The sequence below is a fragment of the Nomascus leucogenys genome, chromosome 6, assembly GCF_006542625.1.
Source record: "Nomascus leucogenys isolate Asia chromosome 6, Asia_NLE_v1, whole genome shotgun sequence".
Lineage (NCBI taxonomy): Eukaryota > Metazoa > Chordata > Mammalia > Primates > Hylobatidae > Nomascus > Nomascus leucogenys.
Window position 1 is genome coordinate 99426868 of NC_044386.1, and position 17381 is coordinate 99444248.

The following is a 17381-nucleotide window of genomic DNA, read 5'->3' on the forward strand; positions in this document are numbered from 1 at the left end:
ACTAAAAAAAAAATATATATATATATATATATACAAAAAATTAGCCGGGAATGGTGGTGGGCATCTGTAGTCCCAGCTACTCGGGAGGCTGAGGCAGGAGAATAGCATGAACCCGGGAGGCGGAGGTTGCAGTGAGCCGAGATTTCACCACTGCACTCCAGCCTGGGCGACAGAGCAAGCAAGACTCCGTCTCAAAAAAAAAAGAATTAACACTAAAAGCAGATGAGGGGGTGGGGGTGAGGCACTTGGAGGAAGAGAAGAAAAAAGGAAACTGTGAAGTCTTACCCTGCTCCCAGTAGACAGGCGCCTCAGACAGCATAGATGGTTGCCTCTCAGATGTGACTTCTTAAGTAAACCAAAGCTGATTCTGCCAAAAACGCTTCCCTACTGACAGCACCTGTGTCCTAATCCCCACTGTTAAGAATCACACCTCCTGGTCAGGTGCGTTGTCTCACACCTGTAATCCCAACACTTTCGGAGGCCGAGGCCATCAGATCACCTGAGGTCAGGAGTTCGAGACCAGCTTGGCCAACATGGTGAACCCCCATCTACTAAAAATACAAAAATTAGCCGGGCGTGGTAGGGGACACACCTGTAATCCCAGCTACTCTGGAGGCTGAGGCAGGAGAATTGCTTGAATCCGGGAGGCGGAGGTTGTGGTGAGCCGAGATCGCACCATTGCACTCCAGCCTGGGCAACAAGAGCAAAACTCCGTCTCAAAAAAAAGAATCGCACCTCCTAGGTAAAGCATTAATTAACTAAAGTACCCGGCCAGAATGTATATGGCCCAAGCTCTGGCTTCTTTATGCAATCTATCAACAGCTTCCAGGGAAAGGTAATTTTGCAAGCCCCAGGGGGAATGTTTGTAAGACGAAGGCAAGAGGGCCTGGCGCGGTGGTTCATGCCTGTAATCCCAGCACTTCGGTAGGCCAAGGCGGGCGGATCACAAGGTCAGGAGATCGAGACCATCCTGGCTAACACGGTGAAACCCCGTCTCTACTAAAAATACAAAAAAAAAAATTAGCCGGGCATGGTGGGGGCGCCTGTAGTCCCAGCTACTAGGGAGGCTGAGGCAGGAGAATGACGTGAACCCGGGAGACGGAGTTTGCAGTGAGCCGAGATCACACCACTTTACTCCAGCCTGAGTGACAGAGCAGGACTCCGTCTCAAAAACAAACAAACAAAAATTTAAAAAAATTAAAATTAAAATTAAAAAAAGAGGCAGGGAAGGCCAGGAAGGTCTAGAACAAGGTATAGAGTTCCCATATTGCAATCAGATTTGCTGACCTAAAAATTAGAACACAAGATCTAACAAACTACGTAATTCCTAATCTGTTCATTTTTACAAAAAAAAAAAATTTTTTTAAACACTAGCTCCACATTGAATTATTTACCTAATTTTCTTTGTTCATAATATCCCCGAGTATCTTGCATATTATATTGGGTTGCCATATCCATCAACCCCAAATGGCAAGCTAGAGAGAGAAGGCTGGGGAGGAGGCATCAGTGGAAACTCTAAGCAGCCAGGGGCACTGGAAACTGCAGAAAGCATGGGAAAGAAGGAAGGAAGAAGGGAAGAGGGAAGCCGACCTGAGTCTGCTTCTAGCCTGAGTCCGCTTCTCAGTCTAGTCTGCAGTCTAGACTAGTGACACAGAAAAGGACTTCAGTAATGGGCACACCTGAAAGAGTCTACCGTGGGGCAGAAAAGACACCACCTTCCTGGTCATCATCCCATAATTCATTGCCTGTCTCCTGTGTTGAGCTTTACCCTTTGGCTGAATTTCCAGCCAGACCCAAGAAATTAAGACAAAATGGCATATAGAGAAAAATATATACAATTTATTCATTACATGGGGACAAAATTTCCATAACTCTGGAAGGTCAAGTTACATCATCAAAGTTGTTTATTTTAAAGTAGAAGTATGTGTTGGCAATTGTTTCCATAAGAGTCAGAAAAATTAGGCCGGTTTCACAATATGGAGTGTCCTTTCTAGTCAACAGTATTGCTTCAGGAAAGAGAGCATTTCACAGATCTTTCCTGTAACTTCTAGAAAAGTCATCCAGCCAGATTTAGGTTCAAACTTCTTTACAAAGCCATTTTCCTATGAGAGAATAAATTTAACATTTTAAAAATCATTGGAGATTAAGTATGCTGGAATAAAAAGCAAAAATATTTTCATTTAAATAGTGCAAATAGTTAATCTTCTACCCCTTCTACCCCTCTTAAGCAGCATCATCTAACAGAAATACAGTGTGACCTACATCTGTAATTTAAATTTTTTTGTAGCCATATTTTACAAAGTAAAAAAACAGATAAAACTAACTTTTAAGATACATTTAGTTATTTTTATTTTAATATGTAATCAGTATAAAATCATTAATGAGATATTCTTTTTTCATAACAAACCTTCGAAATCCAATGAGTATTTAGTACTTAACAGCACATCTTAATTCAGACTAGCCACATTTCACTACCATAGTGGACGGCAAGCACAGCTCTAGAGGATAGAAAGCCTTTTTTTTTTTCTTGTTCTTGTTCAATTGTCCAACATTGATTTCAATGCACTTATATTTGTAATATGAATTATACTGTAAACTGCATTGTATTGAAAATCATGAGAACTCACAGTAAATCCAAATTAAACTAATACCTTTGGAGCTATGAAAAGGTTGATAGTTTCTTTTATAATCTACTCTCTTTGTGATCAGACATAGTTTTAAAAATATAGGATAACTCAATTAACTGGACATTTTATTTAGTTAATTTACAATCTGTAGTCAAATAATCCTCACCGAAAATTACCTCTGAGGTCATCTAGCCTGAAGCCCTCCCTTATTTTAACAAATGAGGAAATCGAGTCCCAGAAAAAAAATCAGTTATCTAAGATTAGCCAACCCCTTGGTGCCTGGACTTGGATTAGAATGCGAACACCCTACTTCTTTCCACTCCATACATTTCCAAACAAGTGCCAAAAGAATTAGAAAATTGTTAAAATAATTTTTTCAAATGGTCATCTGGCAAACATTTACGTCTTCATCTTACAGGTTTCAGAACCTGGGGTTACAAATGCCTGCAAGTAGCTCAGAGCCTAGTGTAACTAATATTGAAATGTAAACCAAGCATAACTCTTTGATAGTTGGGAGAGACTTGAGAGCTCTGCGGTGCCTTGGAATCATTTTATGAGCATCACTGGCAGAGCAGATAAGTACCACCAGCCAGGGGGATTTTCCATTTGAAAGATTGCCTAAGAAAGCCATTTTCTGCCTACGTGTTAAGTGTGCATTGTGCTCTGAGACGTGCTGTCATGCCTTGACAGAGGAAGGAAACTGCCCCTCTCTCTTCTTCCTCTTTCCCTCCTGCCAGTACATACTCATAGTTTCCCATACATTCTCAAGAGGTATCCACTTCATTACTCTCCTTCCTAGAATTTTCATAAACCCCATGTTTCGCAAGTACAATGAGGCCCTCTGAAATTATTATTATTATTTTTTTCTGAGATGGAATCTTGCTCTGTTGCCCAGGCTGGAGTGCAGTGGTGCGATCTCGGCTCACCACAGCCTCCGCCTCCCGGGTTCAAGCAATTCTCCTGCCTCAGCCTCCTGAGTAGCTGGGACTACAAACGTGTGCCACCATGCCCAGCTAATTTTTGTATTTTCAGTAGAGACCAGGTTTCACTATGTTGGCCAGGCTGGTCTCGAACTCCTGACCTCATGGGATCCACTCACCTCGGCCTCACAAAGTGCTGGGATTACAGGTGTGAGCCACCGCACCCAGCATGATTTTTATTATTATGACAACAATCATTGTCTATTATTATTGAGCAGTCATAATGTATCATCTTATATACATCAATGTCTAAAGAAAGGACAGTGAACAAAGAAAAAATTGATGAATTCAGCCAGATGGGGATTAAAATTTATTTATTATTATTATTTTTTGAGTCAAAGTCTTGCTCTGCCACCCAGGCTAGAGTGCAATGGCGCGATCTCAGCTCGCTGCAACCTCTGCCTCCTGGGTTCAAGCGATTCTTCTTCCTCTGCCTCAGCCTCCCAAGTAGCTAGGACTACAGGCACATGCCACCAAGCCCAGCTAATTTTTGTATTTTTAGTAGAAACCAGGTTTCACCATGTTGGCCAGGATGGTCTCGATCTCTTGACCTCATGATCCACCCTCCTTGGCCTCCCAAAGTGCTGGGGTTACAGGCATGAGCCACCATGCCCGGCCTAAAATTTTTTTAAACTATGAAAAATTAAAATTAAAAGAACAATAGACTAGGAAAATATTTACATATAGCATGAAAGAGTTCATTCAAATGTAACAGAAAATCCTCAGGCCCTTAATAGTTTAAAGGGGAAAGACCATTAAAGAGAGAAATATAAATCAATAACAAGTATATGGGAAAAACACTAATAGCAGTTGAAAAATGTACTTTTAACACAGTCTTATTGTTTTTTAGACCTATTAAATTCGCTTTGTTATTTTAAGCCTATCAAACCTCAAAATTATTAATAGTACCGCCCACATCGTTAAGTTTGTTGTGACATTGTTCCACTGATATAATACTTTTGGAAAGAAAATTTGTTTTCCAATATGCTAGAGTATTGTAATTATACACACATCTTATGAACCAGTCATTCCACTGTTAGAAATTTATCATGAGGCAGTCTTCTAAAATATTGGAGGGTAGGGGGCGCCAGAAAAACATACCCATGCTGCACTATTGAAGCATTATATCTAAAAGGGGAAAACTCAAAAAAACCAAATTGTCTAACAACTGGGAATTGGTTAAGTAAATTATGATATAACAAATTAATGGAATATTCTGTAGACATTAGAAATTAACACCTAATGTTAACACAAAATATGTGAGACAGTGTTGAAAATATTTATAATACTTCACACGAAAAAACTCTTGTACGCCCTAATTATAATTGCATACAATGTCTGCATGTGGATATGTTAGGGTAATGGGAGTGATTTTTCTTCCTTTCAAAAATGTTATTTTCAAATATATTTTCTTTAATGATGCTATTTATATCTTAAAACCATTATATAAAAATAAATATACAAATAAGGATTCAATATCCTATCAGTAATGTAGTAGTAAATAAGAATTGTTCAGGCCTTATTATTTCTGGGAATGGTGATAGTTTGTTAAATTCAGGTACCTTGGTTACAAGAAAACCTAAAGCATAAAATAATATACTGTATCAATAGTCCAAAGAAAATCACAACCTCAGAATTTTTAAAGATACAGGCAGCCAGGCGCAGTGACTCAAGCCTGTAATCCTAGCACTTTGGGAGGCTGAGATGGGAGGATTGCTTGAGCCCTGGAGGTCGAGGCTGCAGTGAGCCAAGATCACGCCACTGCACTCCAGCCTGGGTGACTGAGCAAGACCCTGTTTCAAAAAAAAAAAAAAAATACAGGCAAATACCATTATGTTACTCCCACTTCTCTAAATATTATTATTCATTTATTCATTCAGGAAATATTCATTGAACATTGGCCACATGCCAGGTACCATTTAAAGCACTGGAAACACAGTGGTGAAGAAAGCATACAGGATCCCTGCCCTCACTAAGCTTATATTTTCATGGCAGACACAGACAATAAACAGATAAGCAAATAAATATGCAATGGGATGTCCAGTCGTGAAAACTATTATGAAGGCACTAAAGTTGGGTAGGGAGACAGAGAGTGGCAGTAGTACTTTCTCAGTTGGGGTGATCAAGGAAGACTTCTCTGAGGAGGCAAACTTGGAACAGAGGCTTGAGCAAAGGGAAGAAGTAAGCCAGGCAAACTTCTGGCAGAAAATTATTCCAGGCAGAGGGAGCAGCAAGTGCAAAGGCCTTGAGGGTGGAATGTGCTTAGCTTATCCAAGGAGGCTGGAGCTATGAGAGCTCGGAGGGATTCATAGAAGATGAGATTTGAGAGGCTAGGTCATGTAGGGCTTTGAGGACCCCAGTCAGGATTTTGTGCTTTTGTTCCCAGGGTAAAGGGGCAGCTTGGAGGGTTATGATTAGGCCAAGACATTATCTAATTCAAGTTTTTATTTTATTTTATTTTTTTGAGACAGAGTCTCACTCTGTTACCCAGGCTGGAGTGCAGTGGCACGATCTCCGCTCACTGCAACCTCCGCCTCCTGGGTTCAAGCAATTCTCCTGCCTCAGCCTCCCAAGTAGCTGAGATTACAGGCGTGCACCACCACGCCCAGCTAATGTTTTGTATTTTTAGTAGAGACAGGGTTTCACTGTGTTAGCCAGGATGGTCTCAATCTCCTGACCTCGTGATCTGCCCCCCTCGGCCTCCCAAAGTGCTGGGAATACAGGCGTGAGCCACCGCGCCTGGCCCCTCAAGTTTTAAAAATATCACTGTGGGGGCTATGTGGAAAACAAATTATAGCAGATAAAGGATGGAACCATAGAGTCTGGCAGGAGGCTAATGACAGAGTCAAGTGAGAGAGGAAGGTGGCCTAGATGCACAGGGGATTACAGCATTGCTGACAGATGGATGTGGGCTATGAGAGACAGGAGTCCAGGCTGACTCCCAAGGTTAGAGAACTAGCACTTAAGAGAGCTTGACTGAGGGGCCCCTCGGGAGAGGTGCTTTTCTCTAACTCCTGTGTCAGTATCATGCATTTCTGCCTGACTTAAGGATCTTTTATTTTTCACTAAATGATTTTAAAATCTCAAGTAAAAATTCAAAAGAAATAGAAAATTTTACCCCAAAACTTACTTAATCAAAGGATATATATGAATACTTGAGATAGTATCACCTTGATGCTAGATCTTTATACCTTTTGGAAACGGCTTTGCCAAACTGAACACTTAGTTAATCATCTGTATGCCTCTGTGTGCCCATTTATTCGGCCTCAAATTGACCAGACTATTATTTAGAGTAAGAGGATGACAAAGAAAAAAAAAAAAAAGAAAGAAAAAAAAAAACCTCTTGGCCTAACTGTATGACCCAACCTTTAAAATGGTGGTTACTGGGAAAGCACCAACTCTGACTCTACATCCTACTTTCAGAAGGGCAAAGAATTACATATTTAAACTTCCTGGAATTTCCCACATAACCCTCGTAGTTGCATAGTATTTGACAGTTTGCAAAGCACTGTTTTAAAAAAAATGTTGTATAATCCTTTAACTTTCCATTAAAGGTAGGTAAGATTATTTTCATTAAATATTATATATAATATATGTCATATCATTTCATTAATATTATATATAATAAATTATAATATGTCATATCATATTATTATATACATTATATAAGGAATCTGAGTCTCAGAGTACCTCAGTAACTTACCCAAGGTTATACCTCTAGTGAGTAAGAAAACCAGAGTTCAAATCTCCAGTTTCAGTGTTGCTTCACTGAATCATTCCATCAGCAAATATTGTTGTTACCTTCTATGCAACAGGCCCTATCCTAGACATGAGGTACACAGTGAGGCATTAAATAGATATGATTTCTCCATGTGGAGCTGAGTGCCAAGCATTCTTTCTACTCCCCCAGCATATGCAGAGGAGAATGCTTCATTGAAGGGGGAGGAAGTAAGAAGATCCACCTGGTTCAAAAGGAAGGGTGATCCCAAGGGAAGAGACACGAGTTTCATCTCATGATCATACTCATGGTTTTTAAGAACCATCCTTTCCTAATGAATGCTGGAGGCAGCCAAATGGCACTAGCTCTCCTATCAGATCTTGTGAGAGCACATCCTTTCTCAGCACTTCAAATTAGGAGAGGGGGCAGGAGGAAATCATGGTAAATGTGGAAGAGGACAAAAAGAGAGATGAGAAGCCACAAACAAAAGAAGGCAGGAAGTCAGGAAGGAAGGGAAGACAACTGATAAAAAGGAGAAATAGAATAACGAAAGAGATTATGAGTCCCATTACTGACAGAGCAGTCTTGTTTCTTCCCATTAGGGGATCTGTTTTACATGGTAAACAACAACCCTAAACTTAAGTATTGAGTACTCATTTTCAGGAATTGTTTCAAGTACTTTGCATATATTAACTAATTTGATCCTTATACCAGTCCCAGGACATAGGTCGCAATATTTTCCTGTTTTTACAGATGTAGAAACAAGAGTTAGGGAAGTTAAGCAACTTCTACAATTCACACAGGTAGTAAGCACTCAAGCCCAGGAATGAAGCCAGGTCTGTCTGATTCTGAGTTGGTGCTCTGAACAGCTATGTTGTGCTCACATACTGATTTTTTTTTTTTTTTTTTTTTTGAGATAGAGTCACTCTGATGCCCAGGCTGGAGTGGCACAATCCTGGCTCACTGCAACCTCTGCCTCCCAGGTTCAAGTGATTCTCCTGCCTTAACCTCCTAAGTAGCTGGGGTTATAGGCACCCGCCACCAGGCCCTGCTAATTTTGTATTTTCAGTAGAGACAGGGCTTTACCATCTTAGCCAGGCTGCTCTTGAACTCCTGACCTCAGGCAATCCACCCACCTCAGCCTCCCACAGTGCTGGGATTACAGGCGTGAGCCACTGCACCCGGCACATACCACATTCTTGATTCAAAGTTTTCATAAAGTCTCTGGTCAATTTTAACTTTTAATTAAATTATAGATTGTATGTGCTCACATCTTGATAAAGCTGTGTCTCCTCTACTCTTACCTCTTCTTGTGGGCCACTGACTCTACCAGCATAGGCATGTGATTATGCCATTTCCCCTGAAATGAATCACTCAAGAGTAAATTCATTCATTTGAGCAGATTTGTCAACATTACTATGAAAAGATGATAACAGTCTTCCATGCCAGTTTGCACTGACTCAAAAAAGCACTGCCTATCGTTGACAGAATCAATGTCTCATCTGAGCTGGGAAAGCAGCACGGAGATTGCTTTGAAATGACATTTTCAAGAGTATTTATTTCATGTCTACAACCTGAACTATTCAGGTGTTTTTTTTTTTTTTTTAAAAGAGAGCTTGGAAACTTTAGAAAGGCTGAGTGTGTCCATGTGCAGGCAATGTGTTATCTGTATCTACACTCGGGAGAGGTTCATCCGGCCACACTCATGTTTACATCTGTACCACCCTTGAAAGATGAGGGTACTACTAGAAATTCTCAGAGACAATTCCACACCTCTTGCTAACAGTGAGTTCCAGGAGCTCACAAAATTTATTACGGAGTAGTTAAATTTTTAACTAATATTTATTCACTGTCTGTGTGTTCCAAGTATTATGCTAAGGGTTGGAAATACAATCCAAACCCACATAGAGCATGCAAACTAGTAGAGTATTTCTCTGCAGGCTCATCTGCGGTCCTCTGTGCTAGAGAACGTTTGCCTTCACCTGAAATCTACACAGTGCAGCTGAAATTTCCACCAGTCCTCAAGTATAGCCTCCCACAGCCAACCGGAAGAAAACATGACAAAACATTTCACATGCTTCGCCCAGCCTCAGTCAGGCTCAGTTAGAAAGAACTAAGTTCCAGGAAGAAGGTGATTGAGAAAGGGGAGTAGTTGCAGTAAGCTCTATCATGCAGGAAGGCCTTAAACAAAATGAAAAAGGCATCAAGTAAAAGATCAATGAATTTGATTGCAACAAACTTTTAAACATTTATAATGACCAAAGACATCATTAGCTTTAAAGGATAATCAGCAAACTAAAAGATATCTGCCACATACATAAAAATAATTTGGGTGTGTGGCTCACATCTGTGATCCCATCACTTTGGGAGGCCAAAGTGGGAGGATCACCTGAGGTCAGGAGTTCGAGACCAGCCTGACCAACATGGTGAAACCCTGTCTCTACTAAAAATACAAAATTAGCTGGGTGTGGTAGCGCACGCCTGTAATCCCAGCTACTTGGGAGGCTGAGGCAGGAGAATCGCTTGAAACCAGGAGGCAGAGGTTGCAGTGAGCTGAGATCACACCATTGCACTCCAGCCTGGGCAACAAGAACGAAAACTCTGTCTCAAAAAATTTAAACAATAATAAAAATAATAATTGGTATCCAGAATATTCAAAGAATTCCTACAAATCAACAAGAAAAAGACAAAATAAAAGGAAAATGGGCAAAGGGTGTAAACAGACAATTCCCTACATTTACAAATGATCAGTTAATATATGAAAAAATGCTCAAAATGTAAAAAAAAGAATTAACCTTACTAGAAATCAAGAAAATGAGAATTGAAACAAGATAAACTCTGTATTTTTAGCCCAACAAATTAAGAAAATTATGACAAATTGCAGCAACCTAATGTTAGTCAGCTGGGGTAGGGGGAACCGTGGGATACTCTAACAAGCTGCTGATGGGAGTGTAAGTTGGTGGAGCCACTTTGGAAGGCAAGGACCTAACAAATTAAAAAATGTATGTACACCATGACCCAGCATCTACAACCCAACATCCACCCTAGAAAACTATACACACACACAAGGGGAGATTTATGTAAAATGATATTCAGTGAAGCATTGTGTGTGATAGCAAACTCGAAATAACCTCTAGAAATGGCCAGATACTCTACAGCATTTACATATAACAGAATATGCACAGCACTCTTAATAATACTATTTTAAATAACTCCGGGTAAAAAAATAACTGGCAGCATTAGTACCATGTACTATTTTTACATATACACATGTAAAAATATGTATGCAAAATTTATATGTATACATAAAAAATTTATGCGTATATGTAAAAAAAGTATGTGTTATATGGTATAACATATATGTTATGTAAAACATATACATAAGCATACATATACATTTTACATAAAACTATTTTTACAAAAAATTTTTTACAAAGAAGTATTGTTTATTTTCTATGGATAGATTCAGTAGGCATGTTTTGCATGCAAAATAATTGTTAACAGTGGTTACCTCTTGGGAGAGGTGAAGGCCAGGAATTAGGGGCTGGAGAGAGCATTAATGAACACTTAAGTGCTTTAAAAAAGTAATTATTAAGTATATTGGAATATAAAGGAAACCATATACATCCAGCTGTGTCAGGCTTTTTACCAACATGAGTTTCAACACAGGCCTCTACAGTCTTGGCTTTTTGAGGCACTGATAATAAAGTGAATTTTTATTTGAAAATTCTTGAATAAAGGTTCTCGCTGGTCATACAGTACATTATGTTTTAATCAACAAACTTTAACAGCCCAGAATTTATTATTAGTAATAATTTGTTATATATTATATATAATGTAATTTGCTATATATTAGTATATGTTACAATTTGTTATGTATTAGTAAACTGAAAAACACCAATTTGTAAGCGATGAACTAACAAAAATCTACACCTGCCTTTGCAACCCATAAATACCTAAAATTAACAGCATCTAATGGCAACTTTCTGTACTGATTGTAGACATTTCTTTACTGTCTGTACTGTCATGACAACCCTAGCAAAAGCTAAGTACTAGATGAGAGTGTGTGCACAGCTGATTGTGAAGCCGCATGAGAGAGGTGCTTTATTAGTCCCCAAACCTCACTACTGTAATTTATACTGTTAGGAATAAAAACTGGAAACACAAGTGCTTTCCAACTATAAAGTTCAAATTCAAGAATTCATTGGAAATAAGCCAGAAAGTATACTTTTATTTTAAAAATTAAAACAAACCACCCAAGGAAAATAGTATTCTTAGGTGTTTTGTTGTTGTTTTAACTAGCAAGGAAATTCTCAATTTCTATTTCACAGTAAAGAACAATGAAGAATTTTTCCATCACACATACCCAGCCTCCGTTTTGCCTTATCCATTCTCCTGTGTTATTCATTATGAACTCTGCAACAAAATACGAAATCTCCTTGTAAGTATCCACATCCGGGGCAGTTCGCTGTCGTAGAAGTTTCTTGACGAGAATACCTTCAAATGCAAATATGGTTACAATTCTTCCCCAGTTAATGATGCCATCTTCAAACTCCTTTTCCATCACTTGGTTGAATAGTGTTCTGGCAGTGTCTATGGACACAACATTAACATTGTCCAAGCACGGCTTCAGATTCTTTTCCACTTCTTTTTGGACTGAGAACGCAACGTTTTGTAGCACTCTGGACGTTTTGCTTGGACCTGATCCAGGCTGTGGTATCTGTAGGACGTACTGCAGATAGTCCTGAGCTAGCCTGTAAATATATCCAAATTCGCAGTCTGTCATCTTCTGCCTGGTGTAGAGCAAAGTCTTGAGCTGGCTCACCTTGAAGCTGTTGAGGCAAGGTGATGAGAATGCTCACTGAGCTTGGCTGAGTTATGACACATGATGATACATGGAGGCTGGTGGAATTTCTGTTTGCATCACTTTATAATATCCTTCCTCCTAGTCACTTTCGTGCGTAGGCTGTGTTTCATGTCATGTATGAAAGAGAAAGTTTAAAATGTGAAAGAGGAAAATGTTTCAGAGAGGCCACTTCCTCATCCTGTGATTAATTCAGCTTTACAAGTCTTAAATGCAGGATGTGGAGAAATTAGAATCCTTGTAGATTGCTGGTGGGAATGTGAAATGGTACAACCCCTGTGAAAATGTTGGCAGTTTCTCAAAAAGTTAAATACAGAATTATCAAAAGACCTAGCGATTCCATTCATAGGTATACACCCAACAGATACTCAAATACTTACATACGAATGTACATGGCAGCACTATTCACAATAGCCAAGAGGTGGACACAACTCAAATGTTCAACAGATGAAAGGATAAATAAATTATGGAACATTATTCATCCCAAAAAAGGAATGAGGAACTGATACATGCTTCAACAGGAATGAAACTCAAAAACATTAGGCTAATAGAAAGAAGCCAAACAGAAAAGGTCATACATTATGTGATTCTATTTCTATGAAATATCCAGATAGTTAAATCCGTAGGATAGAAAGCAAATTGGTGGTTGCCAGGGGCTGAGGAGAGGGAGGATTAACTGCTTAATGGGTAGAAGGTTTTCTTTTGTGTGATGAAAATGTTTTGCAAGGCCGGGTGCGTTGGCTCACGCTTGTAATCCTAGCACTTTGGGAGGACAAGGTGGGTGGATTGCCTGAGCTCAGGAGTTCGAGACCAGCCTGGGCAACATGGTGAATCCCCATCTGTACTAAAATACAAAAAATTAGCCGGGCGGGCGGCGTGTGCCTGTAATCCCAGCTACTCGGGAGGCTGGGCAGGAGAATTGCTTGAACCCGGGAGACAGAGGTTGCAGTGAGCCAAGATCACGCCACTGCACTCTAGTCTGGGCAACAGAGCGAGACTCTGTCTCCAAAAAAAAAAAAAGAAAAGAAAATGTTTTGCAACTAGATAGAGGTGGAAGTTGCACAACGCTGTGAAGGTACTAAATGCCACTGAACTGTTCAGTTTAAAATGGTTCTGTGAATTCCAAATTTAAGAAAAGTCTTAAGTGCCATCCACGGGGTAAGCCGGAGTAAAGTCAGTTTGGCATGGAGACTACAGAACAGCCTGGGTGGCAGAGAACAGGGCCTCTCGAGGTGACTCTGGCAGTACCGCCCTTGATCATTTGTAATTGAGTAAGGATGACACCGAGAGGGAAGAAGAAAATACCCTCTTTGGGCCGGGCACGGTGGCTCACACCCGTAATCCCAGCGCTTTGGGAGGCCGAGGTGAGCGGATCACGAGGTCAGGAGACCGAGACCATCCAGGCTAACATGGTGAAACCCCGTCTCTACTAAAAATACAAAAAATTAGCCAGGCGCAGTGGCGGGCACCTGTAGTCCCAGCTACTTGGGAGGCTGAGGCAGGAGAATCCTTTGAACCCAGGAGGCGGAGCTTGCAGTGAGCCGAGATTGTGCCACTGCATTCCAGCCTGAGCAACAGAGTGAGACTCTGTCTCAAAAAAAAAAAGAAAAAGAGAAAGAAAATACCTTCTTTGGTCTTCACCTTCCACCTACTCTAGAATTTCTGATAGAAAACAAAATTCTGCTTTAAGCCTGACTTAATTCACATTTTTAACTCGGGCAAACTATCCGATGTGTGGATTAGAAATTGCAGGACCAGAAAAAGCACTGGACTTACAGTCAGAGGGCCTGGACTCAGTCCCAGCCAAATCTTTCTTTACTCAGTATGTACCCTGGGTCTGTGCTTAATTTGTAAAATGAGGCAATACATGTTGACCTCAGAGGGTTGAGGTTAAGTTCAAAGAGATGACCTATGTAAAGTAAAGCCTCTATCACCAGGCCTGGTAAAACGTAGGTGCCTAATCAAAGCTAGTTCCCCACTGTTCTTTTGTGGACTAATGAGGAATTTGGCCTCCCAGTCATCTCTTTACCTAGCAAGGGTATAACTTCATAAGTGAAATGCAAATTTCATTTGATTTAGCTATGGCAGCAATGCTGAGAAAAGGTTTGCAGCGGGTGGAAGAAAAAGGAGATAACTCATGGTCACTGGAGAAATTGAATTCACTTTTTTTTTCCATCCACATATGGAGTGACTTTGAGTCTTTTATCCTGTCTATGACCAGCTGCAAATAGGAAAAATGATTCATATATAACTTGCATTTCTGAACTATCACCATAGGGTTAAGGAGGAAAGGAGAGGTATTGCTTAGAATGCTCGTTTATAGAGTGGCAGCCATGAAAATGCACCTTTCAGACCTACTACAGTGGTTTAATTGACTAAGGGCCCCAGCCGCAGCCTACAGGCTGTTCCCAGCCAATGATTGAGCAAAGCAGGAACCTTAAGACCGGTTCGTGCAAGTCAACTTCCTTTGATAGGTAACTTTGGTTCAATGACTCCCCATGGGCTTTGCTGAAACTTCCTTCGACTGTACAGTCATGGAAGACTTCCTACCCCATCTTCCTCCTTCTCTGCTTTGCAGAGGTCAGTCCTACATTGTAGTCTGACAGCTCTGTAGTCTCTTCTGCCTCCCTCCCTCTTTTCCCTCACAGGCATTTACCCCAGTAAATCTGTTAGACATCTAACCCCTCGTGACATTTTCTTGGAGTACCCAGACTGATACAGGACCTGTAGAGCACAAAGGAGCATACAGATATGTTGTCAAGCCACTTCTCCAGGAATTCCCCTGGGAAAGTATTCCCGTGCCTCCTGGACTGTGCCCGTTGGCCCACAGGAGCACAAAGCCAAGAGCAGGCTGCTTTATCTCCTCAAATCATCTTTGAGCATCATAAGAACCAGGGAAAGGATGGGAAGATTGAGTTTTCTCTCCCCCATTACATTTCCTTGGTGCTGCATATTTCTTTAAAAATAACAGAAGCAGCCGGACGCGCTGGCTCACGCCTTTGGGAGGCCAAGGCGGGTGGATCATTTGAGGTCAGGAGTTCAAGACCATCCTGGCCAACATGGTGAAAGCCCATCTTTACTAAAAATACAAAAATTAGCCAGGCAGTAGAGGCACATGCCTGTAATCCCAGCTACTTGGGAGGCTGAGACAGGAGAATCGCTTGAACCCAGGAGGCAGAGGTTGCGGTGAGCGGAGATCGTGCCACTGCACTCCAGTCTGGGCAACAGAGTGAGATCCTGTCCCCTCAAAATAATAATAATAATAATAATAATAATAATAATAATAATAATAGAAGCATGTGGTTTTAAAATTGCAATCAAGCATCTTTGGTTGGGTGTGGTGGCTCATGCCTGTAATCCCAGCACTTTGGGAGGCCAAGGCAAGTGGATTACTTGAGGTCAGAAGTTTGAGACCAGCCTGGCCAACATGGTGAAACTCCATCTCTACTTATAAAAAAAAAAGTATAATACCAGGCGCGGTAGCTTATGCCTGTAATCCCAGCACTTTGGGAGGCCAAGGCGGGTGGATCACGAAGTCAAGAGATCGAGACCATCCTGGTCAACATGGTGAAACCCTGTCTCTACTAAAAATACAAAAATTAGCTGGGCGTGGTGGCATGAACCTGTAGTCCCAGCTCCTTGGGAGGCTGAGGCAGGACAATCGTTTGAACTCAGGAGGTGGAGGTTGCAGTGAGCTAAGATTGCGCCACTGCACTCCAGCCTGGGCAACAGAGCGAGACTCCATCTCAAAATAAATAAATAAATAAATAAATACATAAATAAATTATAATAATTAGCTAGGCATTTCATTTATTCAACAAAGATCAACTACCTGCCTTCACTGGGTCCTGGCTTGGGCAATGGGTGGAGACAGAAAAAAGATAGACCCTTGTTTTTGTTTTTTTGAAATGGAGTTTTGCTCTTGTCGCTCAGGCTGGAGTGCAATGGCGCAATCTAGGCTCACGGCAATCTCTGCCTCCCAGGTTCAAGTGATTCTCCTGCCTCAGCCTCCCAAGTAGCTGGGATTACAGGCCCTGAGACCACTTCTGGCTAATTTTTGTATTTTTAGTAGAGATGGGGTTTCACCTTGTTGGCCAGACTGGTCTCAAACTGCTGACCTCAAGTGATCCCGCCCCCGTCAGCCTCCCAAAGTGCTGGGATTACAGGCATGAGCCACCACACCCAGCCTAGGGCTTTATATTTCTAATCTTCTGTATACAAAAAGGAGTTGCTTTAAAAATTCTTTGTTTGTTTGTTTGTTTTATTTTATTTTGTTTTTTATTATTATTATACTTTAGCTTTTAGGGTACATGTGCACAATGTGCAGGTTTGTTACATATGTATCCATGTGCCATGTTGTTTTGCTGCACCCATTAACTCGTCATTTAGCATTAAGTATATCTCCTAATGCTGTCCCTCCCCGCTCCCCCCACCCCACAACAGTCCCCGGAGTGTGATGTTCCCCTTCCTGTGTGCATGAGTTCTCATTGTTCAATTCCCACCTATGAGTAAGAACATGCGGTGTTTGGTTTTTTGTCCTTGCGATAGTTTACTGAGAATGATGTTTTCCAGTTTCATCCATGTCCCTACAAAGGACATGAACTCATCATTTTTTATGGCTGCATAGTATTCCATGGTGTATATGTGCCACATTTTCTTAATCCAGTCTATCGTTGTTGGACATTTGGGTTGGTTCCAAGTCTTTGCTATTGTGAATAGTGCCGCAATAAACATACGTGTGCATGTGTCTTTATAGCAGCATGATTTATAGTCCTTTGGGTATATATCCACTAATGGGATGGCTGGGTCAAATGGTATTTCTAGTTCTAGATTCCTGAGGAATCGCCACACTGACTTCCACAATGGTTGAACTAGTTTACAGTCCCACCAACAGTGTCAAAGTGTTCCTATTTCTCTACATCCTCTCCAGCACCTGTTGTTTCCTGACTTTTTAATGATGGCCATTCTAACTGGTGTGAGATGGTATCTCACTGTGGTTTTGATTTGCATTTCTCTGGTGGCCAGTGATGATGAGCATTTTTTCATGTGTTTTTTGGCTGCATAAATGTCTTCTTTTGAGAAGTGTCTGTTCATGTCCTTCGCCCACTTTTTGATGGGGTTGTTTGTTTTTTTCTTGTAAATTTGTTTGAGTTCATTGTAGATTCTGGATATTAGCCCTTTGTCAGATGAGT

The 17381-nt window shown here is 40.8% G+C and overlaps 1 protein-coding gene across 1 annotated transcript; it reads right to left on the reverse strand.

Annotated features, from left to right (window-relative positions):
- Positions 1 to 1817: 1817 nt before the first annotated feature.
- On the reverse strand, positions 1818 to 12293 carry BCL2A1 (BCL2 related protein A1). Its single transcript, XM_003275405.3, has 2 exons — positions 11692 to 12293; positions 1818 to 2102 (listed from the first exon to the last, which is right to left on the reverse strand). The coding sequence occupies exons 1-2, from the start codon at positions 12109 to 12111 to the stop codon at positions 1995 to 1997; spliced, it is 528 nt and encodes a 175-aa protein (XP_003275453.1). The 5' UTR covers positions 12112 to 12293; the 3' UTR covers positions 1818 to 1994.
- Positions 12294 to 17381: the final 5088 nt, after the last annotated feature.

What these genes read in the sequence shown, in the direction of transcription:
- BCL2A1 (XM_003275405.3), bottom strand. Translation starts at nt 12,111, where the DNA reads ATGACAGACTGCGAATTTGGATATATTTACAGGCTAGCTCAGGACTAT. An exon ending in TAAGGCAAAACGGAGGCTGG is followed by an intron (nt 2,103 to 11,691) that starts GTATGTGTGATG and finishes ATTCTCTCATAG; the next exon opens with GAAAATGGCTTTGTAAAGAA.